At 37.0% G+C, this 19,735-nt stretch overlaps 1 protein-coding gene across 15 annotated transcripts in view; it reads right to left on the reverse strand.

Annotated features, from left to right (window-relative positions):
- Positions 1–19,735, reverse strand: part of PTPN13 (protein tyrosine phosphatase non-receptor type 13) — a 233,184-nt gene that overhangs the window by 171,365 nt on the left and 42,084 nt on the right. For 12 of the 15 annotated variants that reach the window (XR_009540261.1, XM_060147865.1, XM_060147863.1 and 9 more), the window contains exons 2-3: positions 12,532–12,642; positions 6,331–6,450 (exon numbers count right to left, since the gene is read on the reverse strand). Coding sequence is in view for 14 of the 15 variants with exons in the window: in XM_060147865.1 (XP_060003848.1) it covers positions 6,331–6,450; positions 12,532–12,541 (130 nt within the window). In the remaining variant the exon portion in view is untranslated. Of the gene's footprint in view, positions 1–6,330; positions 6,451–9,087; positions 9,155–11,390; positions 11,504–12,531; positions 12,643–19,735 lie in introns of those variants that run through there. The other 3 variants (XM_060147859.1, XM_060147861.1, XM_060147860.1) reach the window with 3 other exon arrangements.

Genomic DNA, 19,735 nt, shown 5'->3' on the forward strand with positions numbered 1-19,735 from the left:
TATCCATTACTCTGTCCAAGGACATTTAGGTTGCTTCCATGGCTTGGCTATTGTAAATAATGCTGCAACGAACACTGGAGTGTATGTATCTTTTTGAATTAGAGTTTTCTCCAGACATATGCTTAGGAGTAGGATTGTTGGATCATATGACAACTCTCTTTTTAGTTTTTTAAGGAACCTCCATACTGTTTTCCATAGTGACTGTACCAATTTACATTCCCACCAACAGTGTAGAGGGTTCCCTGCTCTCCACACCCTTTCCAGCATTTGTTATTTACAGAGTTTTTGATGATAGTCATTCTGACCGGTGTGAGGTGGTACCTCATTGTAGTTTTGATTTGCATTTCTCTAATAATTAGCAATGTTGAGCATCTTTTCATGTGTCTATGGGCTATCTGTATGTCTTCTTTGGAGAAATGTCTATTTAGGTCTGCCCATTTTTTGATTGGGTTGTCTGTTTTTTTGATATTGAGCTGTATAAGCTGTCTCTATATTTTGGAAATTAAGCCCTTGTTGGTCACATCTTTTGCAAATATTTTCTCTCAGTCTGTAGGTTATCTTTTCATTTTGTTTATGGTCTCCTTTGCTGTGCAAAAGCTTATAATTATTTGATTAGGCCCCATTTGTTTATTTTTGCTTTTAATTCTTTATTTCTTTATTTTTTTTATTACATACTAAAGAAGCAAAACCATATGTTCATTTCAGTAGATGCAGGAAAAAAACTGATTTCTTAAATGTGTAAAAGTTCTAGAAGAAAGCACAGGAGACAATCATTGTAACCCTGAGCTACAAAGATTTCTTAGATATGATATTAAATGCATGATTCATGAAAGAAAAAATGATAAAGTAGTCTTCATCAGAGTTTAAAACATCTACTGCTCTTAACACATTATTAGGAGAATGAAAGGAGAAGTCACAGGTTGGGAGAAAAATATTTGCAAATCATGTAAATACGGTGAATTATAATGATTGATTTCTGAATGTTAAACCAATCTTGTATTCCTGAGGTCTACCTGATCATGATGTATTATAATTTTTACATACTGTTAGACTCGATTTGTTAAAATTTTGTTAAGAATTTTTGCATCTATGTGCATAAAGTATATTGGTTTATTATTTTATCTTCTCTAGTGTCTTTGTCTGGTTTTAATATTACAATAATTTTAGCTTCACAGAAGGAGTTGGGAAGTATTTCCTCCTCTTCAATGTTCTTCAAATGTTTGGTATAGTATTGTTATTATTTCTTCCTTAAAATTTCAGAATTCCCTAGTGAAGCAATATGGGCCTGAAGTTTTCTTTGTGGCACATTAAAAAATATATATTCAATCATCTTAGTAGATATAGGGCCATTTAGGTAGTCTACTTTTTCTTGAATGAGCTTTGGTAGTTTGTGTCTTTTAAAGTGTCCATGTAAATGGTTGAATTTTTTCAAGAACTTTGTTCACAATTTTCCCTTATTACTCTTAATATGTGTAGAATCTGAAGGAATGTCACTTTTGTCACCTGATACTGGTTTTTTAAACATCTTGTTGCTATGCTCATAGGAGAGCAATCAATTTTAAAACTTTATTGTCCTGTATATATAAAGTGATTCTATAGCTCTAAAAAGGTACTGCTCGTGACTTTAAAAAGTTATAGTATTTCTGCTCTGCTAACATTAATTCTTATAAGTCATTTAAGTTGGGCCTTGTTTCCTTACCTCTAAAAATGATTAGTTCGGTGAAATGGATTAAGATCTTTCCAGCTCGAGGAGTTTGATTCCATAAATGAAAACATGTATGTGTGTGGGGTTCTGAGGTTATATATTTCTTATATATATTTTCCTTTCAGTAGCAAGGGAATTTCCCTGAAAGTGTTTATTCAATGAAAGCAATTCTACAAAACAAAAAAAGAACTTACTCTTTCACTCAATTTTGCTGATAAAATAATAGATCATTCATTCTCTAGTAAGATTGTTTTCTTAAACAGGTACCTACAAATTCTAATTTTTAAACACTTTTCAAGGAGGGAAGAGCAGAGAAGTTTATTTGATATTTACCCAGCTATCTGTAGTAATTTGTTTTTTTCACTCATGCATATAATAAGCAAATGTTTATAATAAAATACAGATTCTATATGCCCTGCTCTCTGCAACCTTATACAAATCTGTTTTCCAAAAACATTAAGAAATGCAACGTCTTCTCAATTTTCCAAGGCCACTTGCTAGTAACTCTTTGAATGTTTTTATTTTGACAATGAATCTTGATTGTTTTTTAGCACTTCTATTTATCAAAATGCTTTATTCTATTATTTTTTAACTGTTTAATTTACTAATTTCATTAAATATTGTTTTATTTATTAAACAGGGAATCAGAAATGAGTATACATAAAGGGATTTTTATGGGATTTATATCCTTACCTAAGTAAGGAAGATTGGGTCTTTTCCTCTGATTAGTTATGAAGGGGCAATTTTAGCAACAACCAATCAACCATTCTAATACCTTAAAATCCCACAGAGTCAAAAGATCTGTTTTCTGCCAAGAGCAACAGTTTCATAACTTAAAAAAAGAAATCACTGTTTTGGGCAACTAATATAATTGTAAGCTAAATTTTCCAAGGCAGCAATAATTTCATTTCTAAACATTATCCAGAATGCACGTGAGAATAGCATTTTTTTTTTATTATCCAGGACCACTGAGCCCCTGCATGAGTTCATCCACGATGTAAAAGCTAAAATCTTAAGTGTGTATACATTTTTGGACATCAGCTACGCTTTCCCAATCAGTTAATAAGAGGAACTGAGAAACATATAGTTAGAAGTCATGATACGAGAGGACCCTTAATGAAATTCCTCCAGAACTTTTATTTCAGTGGCCACGTTTAATTTCCTAATTAAAGAATATCCATCTCCTTAGTGAGGCAAAAAAGTAAAATCCAGCTATCTATTATTTAAAAGAGATATCTAAATTACAATACAGATGATTTGAAAATTAAGGAAGGATAAAAAATATACTAGGTAAATGGCAAGGAAGCAGAGGTGGCAATATTAAGAGCAGAGGGACAGAATTTAAGGCAATGAGTAGTTAAAAGGGGGGGAAGGGCTTACTTTATAGTAATAGAAGATCCAGTCCATTTAAATTAGTCGTTAGCCATTATATGTATCATAAAATAGCACAAACACATGACAGTAGTAAGAAAACAGACAAAGACATCATTATAGTAAAAAATTTAAACTATCCCTAAGAATCTGCCAGAGCAAGTATACAAAGTAATTAGGATATAGAAAAAAATTTAAAAGCACAAACATTAACAAGCTTAAGTTATACCTTAGAAATAGAAAAAAAAACACATTCTATTCCCACAGAATATTACAAAACTAAACCATGTGCAAGGCCACGACAAAAATCTCAAAAATTCTAAAAAGTAATCACACCAATCGTGTTTTAATATTCACAAGACAGTAACACTAAGGAACTTATAACGAAAGGAGAACGACGTATCATCATCACCATCATCTAAATGTTTGGAAACATATTTTTTTAAACTTTTACTTTTCTTCTTCTCTGAAGAGAAATTCATTTGAAAATGATGTCTTTCAACAAGGTCATGCTTAGGTATCATTATTCTATGAATACTAACCACAACAATTTTGTCTTTAAAAAGGACTTAAATTACTAGGAGGCTCAAAAAGATGAAAAAATAGATAATTTTCTTGATCTGTGCTCAATAATCCCCTAGTAGAAATGCTTACTTCCAGCCTTCTATTTATAGGAATGTCAATTTGCACTGAAAAAGACACAGGAACAACATACAAGTTCAAGAAGATAAGGGAAAAAAAAAATCCATAAGAACTAAAAGATTTTTGTAACAGACACAGAAAGACAAAGAAAATCACTGTATTTTACCTGCTGTTTTCCCCATAACATTCCTAGTGTTATTCATAAGGGTATGAACTAGAGAACCAAGACCAACACCTTTCATCCACAAAATAAGCAAACAAAATAGTTATTTTATTTCAGTTTGTTACAATAGTCAGGAGAAGAACTTGTGGCAAAAAGACATCGTGCTATCAAATAAAAGGAATGAAAAACCATAGATTTTAGGTAAACTAAATAAAACAAGCCTGAGTTTCCTCCAAATAAATAGAAATTTCCAATTGGCAATCACGATAGTTGGTAATCTCGACTGTCAAAGAAGCCAAATTCAATTTCTCTATATTACTGATGTTAGGCTGTGAACTGGACTGAAGGCCTATGGTAACCAGCTCCCACTGGACAGTGTTTAAGATATACCTGCCTCACAATTAATTTTATGAACACATCCAGGAAATCTCTTTATTGTAATGTGCCAATATGTTATGCAATAATTCCATCTCAATGATAAGGACTTAACATTCAGACATTCGATCTCTGTTAACATTACAAAATTTGAAAGAAGGAAAACACTTAGGTACTCACAGTGTGCGAAACACTTTATATTCTATGAGTCATGGCCAGGGCAGTGATCTCGCTATTAGCATAATGAAAAAAGGTATTCTCTCTCCCTCCTCTGAACATCCCTAGCACTACTGTTTCTCTCACACACCTGGCACACTGTTTTGAAGTAGTAAACTTTTCATATGCATCTGACTGATCTGAGTCTATCCCTTAAGGGCAAGCAACTGTGACACCTTCTACTTACTGGCATCTTCCACACAACACCTCACAAGAAGGAGATGCTTTTTAAATATTGACTGTTGTTAATTAACTGAGTAATAATGCCACCAACATATCCTTCCTTCAACAACACCTCTGCAGCATGGTTACCTGCTCTGTACTCCAGAGTGCCTATACTTTCTGAAAATTCTCTGAAAAATTAAAATGAAGCAAACAACAACAAGGTCTACTTAAAATAACTAGATTTTAGTTAAGTGGCATTAGATAAAATGAGTAAGTTTTCTTTAAATTAATCCTAACTCTAATCAAAGATCTTCAAATATCTAGGTTTCTCCCTCTGGATTAGAAAACAGCAGCAACACCAAAACACTACCATCTATCCCCACTCTTCCCCTGTGCTCTAGACTTTGCTTAATCAGTGGTCACCTCTACACCTTCCAAAAGGTTCCCATGGCTCCTGGTCTTCAGCAATTCAATTGTATAATGGTTCTCAAACTTTAAAATGCATCAGAATATCCTTAAAGACTTGCTAAAACACAAATTGCTGCTCTACTCCTAGGGTTTCTTATTCAGTGGGTCTAGGGTGGGCCTAAGTGTCTGCATTTCTAACAAGGTTTTAGGTGATATTGGTGCTACTCATCCAGGGACCCACTTTTTTTTTTTTCTTCTTCTTTTTTTTTTGCGGTACGTGGGCCTCTCACTGTAGTGGTCTCTCCCATTGTGGAGCACAGGCTCCAGATGTGCAGGCTCAGCGGCCATGGCTCACGGGCCCAGCCGCTCCGCAGCATGTGGGATCTTCCCGGATCTGGGCATGAACCCGCGTCCCCTTCATCGGCAGGCGGACTCTCAACCACTGCGCCACCAGGGAAGCCTGAGGGACCCACTTTGAGAACTCTTACTACCCTCAAATCCTCCCCTATTTCTGTCATGCTTATTGTGCTTAATTAATTCAAATCAGTTTTAAAGTTTAATTCTTCCTTTAGATGAAGCGTGGTTTCTTTACTACGCTAAATAGGTGTTGGACATGTGGTGTGAATAGCAAACACCATCTTCATGTGGAGCTTTTCAGCATGATAGCAAATGTTTTTAGACAACCAAAGGGAGACTGATTCTCTAAGTTTTCTAGCTCCAAAATGCTACACAACCATTTGGACCACGTAACCACCTCTGCAGGGAAGCATCAAACTAGTTATTCAGTTTGCATTATCCCAGGGATGTGCATATAATTCTCTCTGCCAGGAATGTTTTCCCCTCCCTCTTACCTGGTTAACTTCTCTTCTTTTTCAGGTCTTAGCTCAGGGGAGATTTATACAGGGAAGACTTCGTTTCCGTCCTCTTCACCAGATCAAATCCTCCTACTATGGGTTCTCACAGAGTCAACTGATTCCCCTCCCTGGTAGCCCTTGTCACGATTGCATTTTTTACATTTGTTTACATAAATATTTTATTAATAGCTATCTTCCAAGCTGGACTGTAAGCTCCAGAAAGACAGGGAACGTTTTTGCTTTTGATCACCATTATATTTTCAGTGCCTAGCACAATATCAGACACACAGAAGATGTTCCAATGAAGGCAGACAAGATCAGAGCTTTTTCAGCCCTAAGAGAGATAAGAGAAAGCATTCCTTTCTATAGTCTGCCACCCTAGCTGCTTTTCAGCTACCCCCACCTCCCCACACACACGCAAAAGGCCTTACCTTTTCTGAATAATTCTTGAAGACTTTCAGCACTTTGATTTAATACAGCCCATATCTCTTCCTCCTGCAGTGGTCCACCCCGAACCTCCAGGGCCTCAGCTAGTGTCACATGCATATTACCTAGGAAACAAGGGTAACAGATGGTCTACACATCAGCCACTTTACTGCACTTGCAGTAGTGAAAGTTCTGCATCAGTAATGAGACTATGAGGTCCCTGTCCACCTGAGTTCTCAATATGGCCTTCAATGTAAATATAATATAGTCCTACAGCTTAAAGTCACAGAAGGTAAAGGAGTTAAAGAACTCTCAAAACAACCACTTGCCCTAGCCCAATAGGGTCAAATTCAGAGATAGAACTGGAGAATAGCCATAGTGGTGGTGACTACTTCATGGGAGAAGACAGAGACCTCAGGGTACCAGAGACACCAAAGTGCAGGTAATTAAATCAAAGCAGCCAGACTGAAGTTCCAGGTTTCATGCTATTCATCCTAGGTAAAAAGAATAGACAGGAGACCCTACAGCCATGGTGGAAGAAGTTGGGAATAAGATGGAACACATTTTTTCCATTCACTAATTCATTTCTACATTTCTAATATATACACTATAACTATAAATTTTGCACTGAATGAAATTAAGTATTTCTAGACCCAGCTTTGCTGCCAACTTACCATTTGCCCCTGGGAAAGTCATTTTACCTCTAAACTTCAATTTCCCATCTGTGACACAGGAATAATAATAATAGTAATAATAATGCCATTTTGAGGTGGCTATGACAAAGAAAGATGTTACGCATGTAAAGATGCTTTGTAATCTAAGACGTTATTGAAGTTGAATTAATAAACAGTCAGGGTACTTCCCTGGTGGCACAGTGGTTAAGAATCCACCTGCCAATGCGGGGGACACGGGTTCAAGCCCTGGTCCGGGAAGATCCCAGATGCCGCGGAGCAACTAAGCCTGTAAGCCACAACTACAGAGCCCGTGTGCCAAAACTACTGAAGCCTGCGCGCCCTAGAGCTCGTGCTCCACAACAAGAGAAGCCACCGCAATGAGAAGCCTGCGCACTGCAATGAAGAGTAGCCCCCTCCCACCCCCGCAACTAGAGAAAGCCCGCGTGCAGCAACAAAGACCCAACGCAGCCAAAAATAAATAAATTTATTTTTAAAAAATAATAATAATAAAAAATAAAAAGTCAGAAAGATGCCTCTGTGGTGACATTTCTGTAGGGTCAGTTTTTTTTTTTTTTTAAAGCATTCAACTAAGTAGGTGATATATTGATAAATTAAGATTTTCTATGGGGCTCAATAATCCTATTTACATTTTGGAAGAGGGAAATGCAGCTAGTCAAAATCCTCTTATATAAATTTTACTAAATTGACCCTCCTTGAAAAGAAAGTTGCTTTTGTAGTGATTACTAAGATTTTTACAATAACCAAACTAATTTAAGAATAATGTATATATAGGCAGAAGCAGTGGGTTTGGAAAAGAAACTAGGGGAAGAAAATGTTAAATACTTATTTTCTGTAATTATATCCTTCATTAAATTTTAAAATTAACCTATAAAAACATCTCCTTCAGATAAAAGTCGACTTTGTTTAGTCAGCTAACAATATTTAATTAAAAGAAAAGCTAATATTTTCTTTTAATTTACATTTATGGTACTTTAACACAGATGGGAAAAAAAAGCAACTACAGCTCTACAAATGAGGCCAGGCTTGTCCTGTTACTTTCCTTTTCAAATGTTTACTATAGCATTTTATTTTTAGAGTCTGCCTTGAGGGGTGTCTACTTAAATGCAGAACGTGGTAGTTAAAAGGGAAGATATAAGATATTGCTTTGAAAAAGCCAAAGGGGTTTTTATTCAGCTTGTACAAGAAGAGATTATTATTCAGACCGCTCCCCCCCAACTCTCTAAGTTTCTCATGTACTTTATTATATGATAACACTGTAATAGCCCAGTTATTAAATTAAAAAAAAATAGAAGCTTCATTCCTTTCTGAAAGATATCTGAGTAATCTACACAAAACACTATGTTAAATTGGAAGTTTTAACAGAAGATACTATTAGCAATCAGATACCAAAGTGACTTGTGAGAAAGACTACTCTGTAGCAAATTTCCGAAGTAATATGAATGAGATGAGAACTGGTTAGACAGCTCTAAAGCCTACACACAGGGTATAAAGAGTAGGGAGAAAATTCCATCAGGAGAATTTCTTTGAAGAGAGTTGTACTGATTTTCATGCCTCCTCCAAAGCAGGAGGGGTGTGGGAAGGTGCCTTAGAGTGCTTGGTATATGTTCCCTGGAATTTAGGGAGGACACCACAGACTCATGTCTGATACTTTAGGGATCTAAAGTCTTTGACCATCACTGAGGCAGCAGCCAAAGGGAGGAGAGGGCAAACAGAGAATTGCAGTGAGGAAGCATGCTGTATTGGGAGCTAGCTACTCTTCCACTGGTTGGGCAGGGGCAGAGGGTAAGGTGGACAAGGAGCTGGGCCACACAGCCTCGGGTTAATGAAATCCCACCCCGAAGGTGAAAAAGTCCCCAAATTTAGATTGTGGTGATGGTAGCAAAACCCTAAAGCAGTGGTCCCCAACCTTTTTGGCACCAGGGACCAGTTTTGTGGAAGACAGGTTTTCCACGGACCGGGGGTGGGGGTGGGGGGGTGGTTCGGGACGATTCAAGTGCATTACATTTATTGTGCACTTTATCTCTATTATTATACTGTAATATATAATGAAATCATTATACAACTCACCATAATGCAGAATCAGTGGGAGCCCTGAGCTTGTTTTCCTGCAACTAGATGGTCCCACCTGGGGTCTGATGGGAGACAGTGACACCCGAAGTCTGTTGCTTATGTCCAGTCTACTCTGTAAGATGCAGCTTAATTGTCACTTGCCACTCACTGATAGGGTTTTTGTTTGTTTGTTCTTCTGCGGTACGCTGCGGGCCTCTCACTGTTGTGGCCTCTCCCATTGCGGAGCACAGGCTCCAGACGCGCAGGCTCAGTGGCCATGGCTCACGGGCCCAGCCACTCCGCGGCATGTGGGATCTTCCCGGACCGGGGCACGAACCCGTGTCCCCTGCATCGGCAGGCAGACTCTCAACTACTGCGCCACCAGGGAAGCCCACTGATAGGGTTTTGATACGAGTCTTCAAGTGACTGATTTATTATGGTCTCTGTGCAGTCAAACCTCTCTGCTAATGATAATCTGTATTTGCAGCCGCTCCCCAGCACTAGCATCACCCCCTCAGCTCCCTCAGATCATCAGGCATTAGATTCTCATAAGGAGCACGCAACCTAGATCCCTCACACGTGCAGTTCACAGTAGGGTTTGTGCTCCTATGAGAATCTAACGCTGCCGCTGATCTGACAGGAGGCAGATCTCAGGTGGTAATGAGAGCGACGGGGAGCGGCTGTAAATACAGATGGAGCTTCACTTGCTCGCCCAGCTGCTCACTTCCTGCTGTGTGGCCCGCTTCCTAACAGGCCACGGACCGCTACCGTGGCCAGGGGTTGGGAACCCCTGCTCTAAAGGGGTTTTTTTGCGGTATGCGGGCCTCTCACTGTTATGGCCTCTCCCGTTGCAGAGCACAGGCTCCAGACGCGCAGGCTCAGCGGCCGTGGCCCACGGGCCCAGCCGCTCCGCGGCATGTAGGATCCTCCCAGACCAGGGCACGAACCCGTATCCCCTGCATCGGCAGGCGGACTCTCTACCACTGCGCCATCGGGGAAGCCCCTAAAGGTATACTTTAAAAGGGTAAATTTTATGGTATGTCAAGTATATCTCAATAAAGCTGTTAAAAAAATTCTCCCCAGAGTACCACCTGAGGTTCCCACAGTACTAACCAGAAGGAGGAGGAAGTGAGGGGAGGTGGAGGGGGAAGAAGAGGAAGTACGAGGGGAGGGAGAAGAGGAGGAGGAGGAAGAATAATTAGGTGTTGGCTAGTGGGAGGAAAATTTTTTTGAAGCATCACAGGAAGTATATAGTTCCAGTGAAGGACTCTGAAGAACCCAAAAACGTACACACAAAAGGGTCAGCCTTAAGCATATAACAAGCTCAAAGACAGTGAAGCCATGTTATAAGAAGAGTCAGGTAAACAATTGTTTGCTTCTCTACCTTTCTTCCTGCCACCAGTTTAAATCCTGAAGCAGTCAAATACAGCAACTTGCAAATGGAAGAGGTAAGCAATAAAAAGAGAAGCCAACCACACTGCCTCCTACTTACTGTTAATCCTAGCTGGGGAAGGGAAGCGTTTTAGTTTTGAATGAAGACTGAAATGGTGCTTAATATATTGACTAGGCACTTTTATTTATGGAATTGACATTGTATTTGAAACGTGATTGTAGTTATTACTATCAAAGAATACGGAGAGAATTATGGACTTGAGTTTCCTTATAGAGGCAAGAGAATAACTTCCCCACATGAAGGAGAAAGAAGGAAAAGAGAAAGAAAGGAAGGAGGGAGGGAAGGGGGGAGGGAAAGAAGGAGGGCAGAAAGAAAGAAAAGTGATGGGCACAGTAAGATGCTTATGATTATCTATTATAAAGCAAATGCTACATTCATACACACAAAGTGTTAAATCTTAAGATACTGGTTTTCACTTATTTTTAAAGAGATTGGTTTTTAAAATAAAATTTTCCTGTAAGAAAATGAAAAAGTAAAAGTAACTTCAACACAACAGAATTTTTTCCACACTTGATTGTTCTGTCTACAAAGATTACTAATTACACCTCTATTTCTTGATTCAGTCAGGTCTGATTTATGTTATTAATCCTCTTTTGATTTTTATTTAGAACATTTTTTGCCTACTTAGTGTAGGATCTCTATGCATCTCTGGTTGGAACTTGTTAGACCACCAAAACATAGACGGAACATCTGTTTTTAAAAGCAATATTATCTAGCTAACAGAAGAGATTAGACATTTTATATGTATAACTTTGCTAGAAAAGAGGTTTAAGATTTTTAAAAAACTGCCTCAACCCCCTAACCACCCAATCTCAAGACAATGTAATGTTAAAGCAGCTTTCTAAAATTCAAACAAGTAACAACATACCTATACCTTATAAATTGTCTACCATCACCAAGTTTGGTAATTGCCTATCATCATCATCTCTCTCTCTCTGTTATTTTTATTCACCTTTACTATAGCTCTCCAGATCAGTAGATCTGAAAGGAAAGAGAAGGGAACAAAAGAAATGCAGAAGTGGAAGAGAGATGCAACAAAAAGGAGAAAAAAATTTAAAAGCTTGAATTCAACCATTAGATGAGGGAACAGTTATGAAAATTCTAAAGAGTTTATTACTTCAGTTGTTTCCTTTAGACACAGTACTAGATAACTTGGAGTGTAGATATATGACTGGCATTATTTTACTGTCAATAAGGTCCTGCTTTACAATAAACATAACCATATTATTCACTTTTATTTCCTTGAAAGTGGTAGGGTACATGATAACTATGCTTTTGGAAAGACTTTCAAATAAGAATAATTATATTACATAATCAGAATCATTATTATGTTTTTGGTTAACATAGGTATTGTTGTCATGACCTTAAAACTGTGCCCACAGAATGAGATAAAAACACAAAAGGATTCTAACAGATGTCATTTTAATCCTGAAGGATTTGTGGCACTCGCAAATAGGAAGCACATAAAAATGATTCCAAAAAGAATGAAACAGAAACAGTTTAACTGAATCCAATCAAGTGATACCATGACCCATCTGGGAGTAGACTAACGAATTAGGAATGTTAAAATAGATTCTAAAGAAATAGGACCATAAGAGTACTCTGTTTCAAGAACAAAGCAACTATAAAATAGAGCTCTACGTGTGCCACGAGTCTGGGGCAAAGACACACTCATCATCCTGGCTAAAGACATCTCTGGTCATTAAGAAATCATAATGAGTTGAGAAAGCAATCCCCAAAATTACAAGCATCTTTAACCTGGGATGATTTACAATGAATTTTATAAAAGTTTAAGAGAAGCAAGCCCATATATTAGTATTTTTTTAAGTTAAAGAATCTGTACATATTTGGTATTTTAGCTGTTTATAAAGTTTAAGAGAAATAGGTCAGTTAGAATAACAGATTTGCCTTGTGATTCCAATTTAAATAATGTAATTGAGAAAATGAGTTCAGGCTTGTATGAAATACCACTGGAACATATAAGAGAACTTAAGTCTTAGCATACTTACAAGTTTTCATTAATTAGAGACTTATTTAAGTACTCAGGAAGATTTTTTTTGGCCGTACCGCACAACACGTGGGATCCTAGTTCCCCTGACCAGGGATTGAACCTGTGCCCCCTGCAGTGGAAGCACAGAGAAGTCAACTTTTAATTGTATGAATGCAGTTTAAAACAGTTAAAGGATTTTAATTAATAAAGTTTGAACAATGGGATTATACACTCAATCAAAAGGTCCCTTAAAAGTGACTATCAGTCTTTTCTACAAGTAAAATAAAATAATTGACCTTAGAAACTTAAGAACTAGGTTTTAGAATTTGTAATTTAATAAGAATACTCATTTAAAAATAATTTTCAGTAAGCTTTTCTATATACAGGAATACCTTGGATACTATTTATTTTTAAGTTAGGAGAAAATCATTGTGATCCTGGATGAGACAAATTTTTCTTAGATACACATCAATGTGTGAACCATGAAATAAAAACATGGTTAAGACTTCATCAAAATTAAAACCTCTGCTCTTTGAAAATAACTCCTCAAAGAATAAAAAGAAAAGGCACAAATTAAAGGAAAATATTTACAGATCACATAACTGATAAAGGATTTATATCCAGAATATATAAAGTACTGTCAAAACTCAGTAATAGGAAAACAAACAAAGCAAATTTTTTTTGTCAAATGGGCAAAAGATTTGAATAGGTATTTCATTAAAGAAAACACATGGACAGCAAATGAGCACGTGAAAAGATGTTCAACTTCAACAGTCATTAGGAAAACGAAAATTAAAATGAGATACTGCCACATAGCTATCAGAATTACTAAAATGTAAAAAACTGACCATAAGTGTAGTCAAGGATGTGGAGGAACTAAAACACTCATACATTACTAATGGGAATGTAAAATGGTACTCTTTGGGAAACTGACAGTTTCATAAAAAGTTAAATATAAGCCTACCAGATGATCTGGCCATTCCACTTCTAAGTATTTACCCAAAAGAAATTAAATCTTATATCTACACAAAGACTCATACAGGGAACACTTCTCGGAGCTTTCTGAGATGCTCCTCTCAGGTTATAATCCTCAAATTTGGCTCAAATAAAATTTTCCATTTCTTAAAAAAAAAAAGACATATACAGATGTTCGTATCAGCTTTATCTGTAACGCCCGAAAACTGGAAACAAGCAAATGTCTATCAACAAGTGAATGGATAAACTAATTTTAGTATATTCTCACAATGGAATATTAGTCAGCAATAAAAGGAATGAACTATTATTGATACATGCAACAACATGAATCTCAAAATAATTATACTGAGTAAAGGAAGCTAGATCAAAAAAAAAAGAGAGAGAGAGAGAGGAATTATATACTTTATGATTACATTTGTACAAAATTATAAAAAATGCCAACTACAGTTACAAAAAATAGCTCAGTTGCCTGAGGATGGCATTGACCTATGGAGAGGCAGATGGAAGTTGATTACAAGGGGGCATGAGAAATCATTTGGGGATAATGGATCTGTTCGTTATCTTGATTGTGATGATGGTTCGCAGGTGCATACATATGTCAAAACTCATCCAGTTGTACACAATATGTACAGCTTATTATATGTCAATTATTCCTCAATGAAGCTGTTAAAAAGAGAAAACAAACAAACTAACTAAACCTGATGAAAGCCAGGACAGCATTCCTTTTCTTTGTCCTGTGAAGCCCCAACATGAGGTAACATATGCTTTAAAAAGAAAAAAAGTTTTCTAAAAGTTAATTTGTCCCATTAAAATAAAAATCTGTAAGACTAAAGAAATCAAAATCCACGGCAAAGGTCTGAGATCTTCTCTCCTTAAAACAGCCAAAGCATATCTAAAATGCCATGTAACTTATGTTACTAAAGTTAGAATGTGTAGCTTGATAACGCAATCATTTTTTAAAAACCATTATTCAAGATAGCCATGTCTTGTTTTTCTCTTAACTTCTAATTTCCTAAAGCACTTCAAACTGAAATGATAATTACAATAATTACAGGACATTTTAATTAATGTGAAATTATTTCTACCTTTTATCTGTTGATCCAAAAATGGTCAACATCAAGACAGATGTATACAAAGTAGAAATAAAAGCACTATTAGAGCTCTTGAAGACTAAAAGCTAATCTCTCTAATTAAAAAACAAAACACTAATATTTCTTTTCCATTAGGAGGGTAGGTACAGATAAGTAGTAGAGAAAAAATATTATTGCCTAGTATAGTTAGAAAAGCCTAAGAAAGAATTGGGATTTTAAGGAAAAAAAGAGATAAAAGTCTGTGAAATTTTAATTGAACGTTGTCTCAAGGTAGAAAATAGCATGTGACCAAATATCTTTATTGAAGTTGGAGCAATGCTTAATATTTGTCAACTTTTCCGTTATACCTTGCCCAGTGAGAGAAGAGAAACTAAAACAAACACAAGTCTAAATTGCCTTTCTGGGCTGCTGGCTCAGGTCAACTACTTATCCAAATAGAAATCATATATGCCTATTCCCTGCTTTTCAAAGGACAGCTTCAAAAAACCAGAAGAAAAATTCTGGAATTCTTTAATCTTTCTCTGTATTATTTAAACTTAGGAGAAAAGTAAATGGAGGGGAAAATCCCTAATTTCACATGTGTTATGTTTTTCCTCACCAACTGTGAGGTACTAACAGAAAACAATGTAATGGTATTGACAGAACTTTGGTTTCGAGTATTGTCTTTCTACATCACTCCTCCTCCCCACCCACTGACTTTTGTTAAGATCAGTGCTTTAGAATACTTATGATTGGTCTTCAAGAAATCTAGATTAAAATGTCTCAGAGTGAGCTTCCCTGGTGGCGCAGTGGTTGAGAACCTGCCTGCCAATGCAGGGGACACGGGTTCGAGCCCTGGTCTGGGAGGATCCCACATGCCGCGGAGCAACTGGGCCCGTGAGCCACAACTACTGAGCCTGTGCGTCTGGAGGCTGCGCTCCGCCAACAAGAGAGGCCACAGCAGTGAGAGGCCCGAGCACCGCAATGAAGAGTGGCCCCCGCTTGCCGCAACTAGAGAAAGCCCACGCACAGAAACGAAGACCCAACACAGCCAAAAATAAATAAATAAATAAGCTTTCATTAAAAAAAAAAAAGTCTCAGAGTAAGCAGCCACTAAAGGAAACAAATATGTACAAAGCACAAAAGTCCAAGAAAATAATCTTATTTGTCCTTTATATTGTAATAAGCAAATTAATGTGGTAGGCAGAATTCTGAGATTACCCTTAACATCCCTTTCATGTTGTGAACTGACTATACAGAGGGATACATGACAAGGACCTGAGGGTGGCCTCTAGGTGCTGATGGTGTACCCCAGCTGACTACCAGCAAGAAAATGGTCCTACAACCACGAGGCATGTTCTACCAACAACCAGTGAACTTTGGCACAGGACGTTGAGCCTCAGATGATATCATATTCCCAGTTGACACCCTGATTTAAGTCTGGTGATATCCTGAAAAGGGGAACCAGATAATCTGTACCCAGAATCCTGACAAACAAGAAGTACAAGATAATAAATGTGTGTTGCTTTAAGGCGCTAAATTTGTGGTAAGTGAAAGTGGGATTCGGCTATAACAAGAACTAAAAATGTGGGAGCAGCTTTGGAATTGGATAGTGCGCAGAAGCTGAAAGAATTCTGAGAACACCTAACTTGCCTTGAACAGATTCTTAATAGATATCTGGACTTTGAATACTGTTGGTGAGGGCTCAGAAGGAAACAAGGAACATGTTATTGGAAACTGGAGGAAGGGGAATCCTTGTTAAATAGTGGAAGAAAACTTGGTGACATTGTATCCTGCAGTTATATGGAAAGCAGAACTTACAAGTGTCAAAACTGGGCATATGGGAAGGAGATTTCCAGATGAGGTGTTGGCAATCCAACTAAATCTATAAAGATGTGTTTTTCAAAGTATAGTATTCACATCTAATTTTTATTTTAATTAACTATAAGGTACTCTTGTGAAACTGTTATAAATAAGAATGATTAATATGCAAAAGCAAAGGAGCCCTTTTTACATGAGAAGATAAAAGAATTCTGGCTTATAGACAAATAATGGTAAAATCACTTTGGATAAATCATTCAAATTGAATATTAATGTATTACAGATTAGAACAACTGGAATAATGCACTCCCCTCTACAATTCACTTGACAAAATTCTGAGTTTAATTTCAGATTACATCACATTATCTCTTTTAACTCTAATCAATGCCACTCAACATCAAAATTAATTTTAACTCATACAATCTCCATCTACTCTCATAAAGCTAGAAGTGTTCTCTATATCCAGTTTTTATTGGAGAATGCATCCACTGCCAAGACTTCACCTAATCACCTTAGGGCAGATTATTCCTAAATCTATCTCCAGCCTTGAGAAAGCTTTGTTCCAAATTCTAGATTTTAAAATTTAACTACCTACTGTACTTTTTTGCCTGGGTAGATACTGTCCTCTTGTATCAAATTCAATACATCTAGGGAGCTTCCTGGTGGCGTAGTGGTTAGGATTCCGGGCTTTCACTGCCATAACCTGGGTTCAATCCCTGGTCAGGAAACTGAGATCCCGCAAGCCGCGTGGCCAAAAAAAAAAAAAACCAACATTTTCCTCCAAATCAGCCACTCTCACCATTCCAAACAGATTAATGAAACTACCATTCCTATAGCTATCAGGCTCAAAGTCCCTCTTCTTTGACTTCTTTTTTCCTTTCTTTTGCCTTAGTCTTGTCAATAAGAACTGTTGCTTATTCATTCTTAATCTCTCAAATTAATATTTGTTTCAAGTCTCAAAAAGAGGAGGAAGGCAGATGAAGAGGATACAGAAGAGTTAGAGTTAAGGTCTTCCAGGCAAAGGAATACCTGTAAACCTGAAAACTGAGATATGAAACAGTAGGAGGTGTTCAAATTCTGTAGAGTATCAAGAGAAGGGGGAGGGGAGACAAGAGGTGAGGCTATAGCAGTGAGTAGGTGCCAGATCATGTAAGGTGTTTTTGTGATTTGCTAAGTAGTTTGAATTTTATACTGAAACCCATGAAGAGGCACTGACAAACTTCAGGGTGAGGCATAAAGTGTCAAGAGTTTGGATAAAGTCACTCAGGAAGAGCATATAAAGAAAAAAAGTCAAGTACAGAGACCTAGAGGCACTAAAAAAGCATTTAAAAGTTAGAGGAGGGAAAAGAGCCTGCAAAGCCACCTGCAAAGGAATAGCCAGAGAAATAAGAAGAAAACCATAAGATTATTATGTTAGAGAGGATGAAAGAGACGTTTCAAACAGGAGATTGGTAGAATGCAAGATTAAGAATGTGGAGTTTTGTGCCACGGTTGCCCAGGTTCAGATCACTAACTCTGTGACTTTTGGCAAATTAATATTTCTAGGCTCAGTTTTCTTCTTAAAGCAAGTTATTAACAGTTCCTATCTTATGGGAAATTGGCAAGAATTAAAAGAGATACATACGGTTCAGGACCTGATAGAGAATATCAATAATTGTTATTCATCTTTATCATTCTTAAACAACATAGAGAAGTCATGCAGTATGACAGCATACATATTTGGCTCTCTGGATGTCATAGGTAACTTTATGCAAAGAAACTTTAGTCAAGTAGGAGAGGAAGCAAATTGATGCTGAATTGTAAGTGCTGATTAATTTTTGAAACTTGGTTGGTAACAGAAGGAGTAAAGTTAGGAGGATAAATTTGAAGGTGAGGGTGGATAATGTTTACTTTGATTTTAAATATATAAGGGACTCTGTGTATATGCTGAGGGAAAGAGCCAGTAAAGAGGCTGAAGGTACAGGAGGAGGTGGGCGATCAGTAGGCAAGGTCACAAAGGAATTGATTACCCTTCAGATGTTTCATCAGGTCCACTGAAGTCAAAGGGAAAGAAGCATGTGAGCAGATGGAGAAAAGTCAGGAAGAGGAGTTTGTGCCTAAAGGCCTCATTGGCTGAATGATGTAGTCCCTGTGACGTGTTTCAAAACGATTGGTACACATGTCCATTTGCTTACATAGTGCAAAAACTGACTTTCTTTCAGTGTGTATTCAGGAATCCATGGCTCCCCTGGTAATTCTCATACACAATAATGTTAAAGAATTATTACTCTAAACATCTTCGGATAAAACTTAACCTCTCAATTCCAATAACTCCTATGATCATCTTGATATTAATCAATTCTAAAAGAGGAGCAATCAATGTCAGACTTTCCCTATGAATCAGAGATCAGCCAGTTGAGTACTTCCTTATCATGCTCATCCTTGATTTCTAGCAATTAGAGGCTCTTAAACTAACTGATGATAAAGGGCTATTTTAAGTGGTACCCTTTCAGTATAGAAAACCAAAGCAAAGAGACTACTGGAGTTGCAGCATATAACTATAGAATTATACATCATATCATAATGAGAATACAGGTCCCCAGTTGGTTTACTTCATGGCTGCCCCTGGAGTTGGACGGAAGTCAGTTCCTCAACAAACTAATGAATATAACAAAAAAGAAACACACTCACGGATACAGAGAACAAACTAGTGGTTACCAGTGGGGCGAGGGAGGCGGGAAGGGGCATGATAGGGGTAGGAGATTAAGAGGTACAAACCACTATGTATAAAATAATTAGCTACAAAGAGATATTATATAACACAGGGACTATAGCCAATAATTTATAATAACTACAAATGGAGTATAACTTTTAAAAATTGTGAATCACTATGCTGTGTACCTGAAACTTATATGTCGACAAACTTCAATTTAAAACAAACAAAAAAAAAGCTAAAAAATAAAAGAAAGCTAGAAGAGAGTCAAAGAGATTGGGAGAGAATAAGATGATCCATCAACTATATTATTTAACCACTCATTCATTCATTCATTCATTTAAATATTTATTAAAATTCTATTGTGTGCTTGGCATTGATAGGTACTAGATTTTTATTCATTAAATCAACAAATATTTAGTACCCACTATAAGCCAGACACTCTTTTAGACACTGAAGATACAGCAGTGAACAAACCAGACAAAAACACCAAGTCCCACGGAGTTTACATTCTATTAGAAGAGAAAGACAATAAGTAAATAAGTAAATAGAAGAGCACATGGTTATAAAAGCTATAGAGGAAAATAACTCCACAAGGATGGCTAATGAATACCCAGCAGGTTAGAGAGTACACATTTAAAACAAAATAGTCAAGAAAAGTCCTT

Source organism: Lagenorhynchus albirostris, chromosome 4 (assembly GCF_949774975.1).
Source record: "Lagenorhynchus albirostris chromosome 4, mLagAlb1.1, whole genome shotgun sequence".
Lineage (NCBI taxonomy): Eukaryota > Metazoa > Chordata > Mammalia > Artiodactyla > Delphinidae > Lagenorhynchus > Lagenorhynchus albirostris.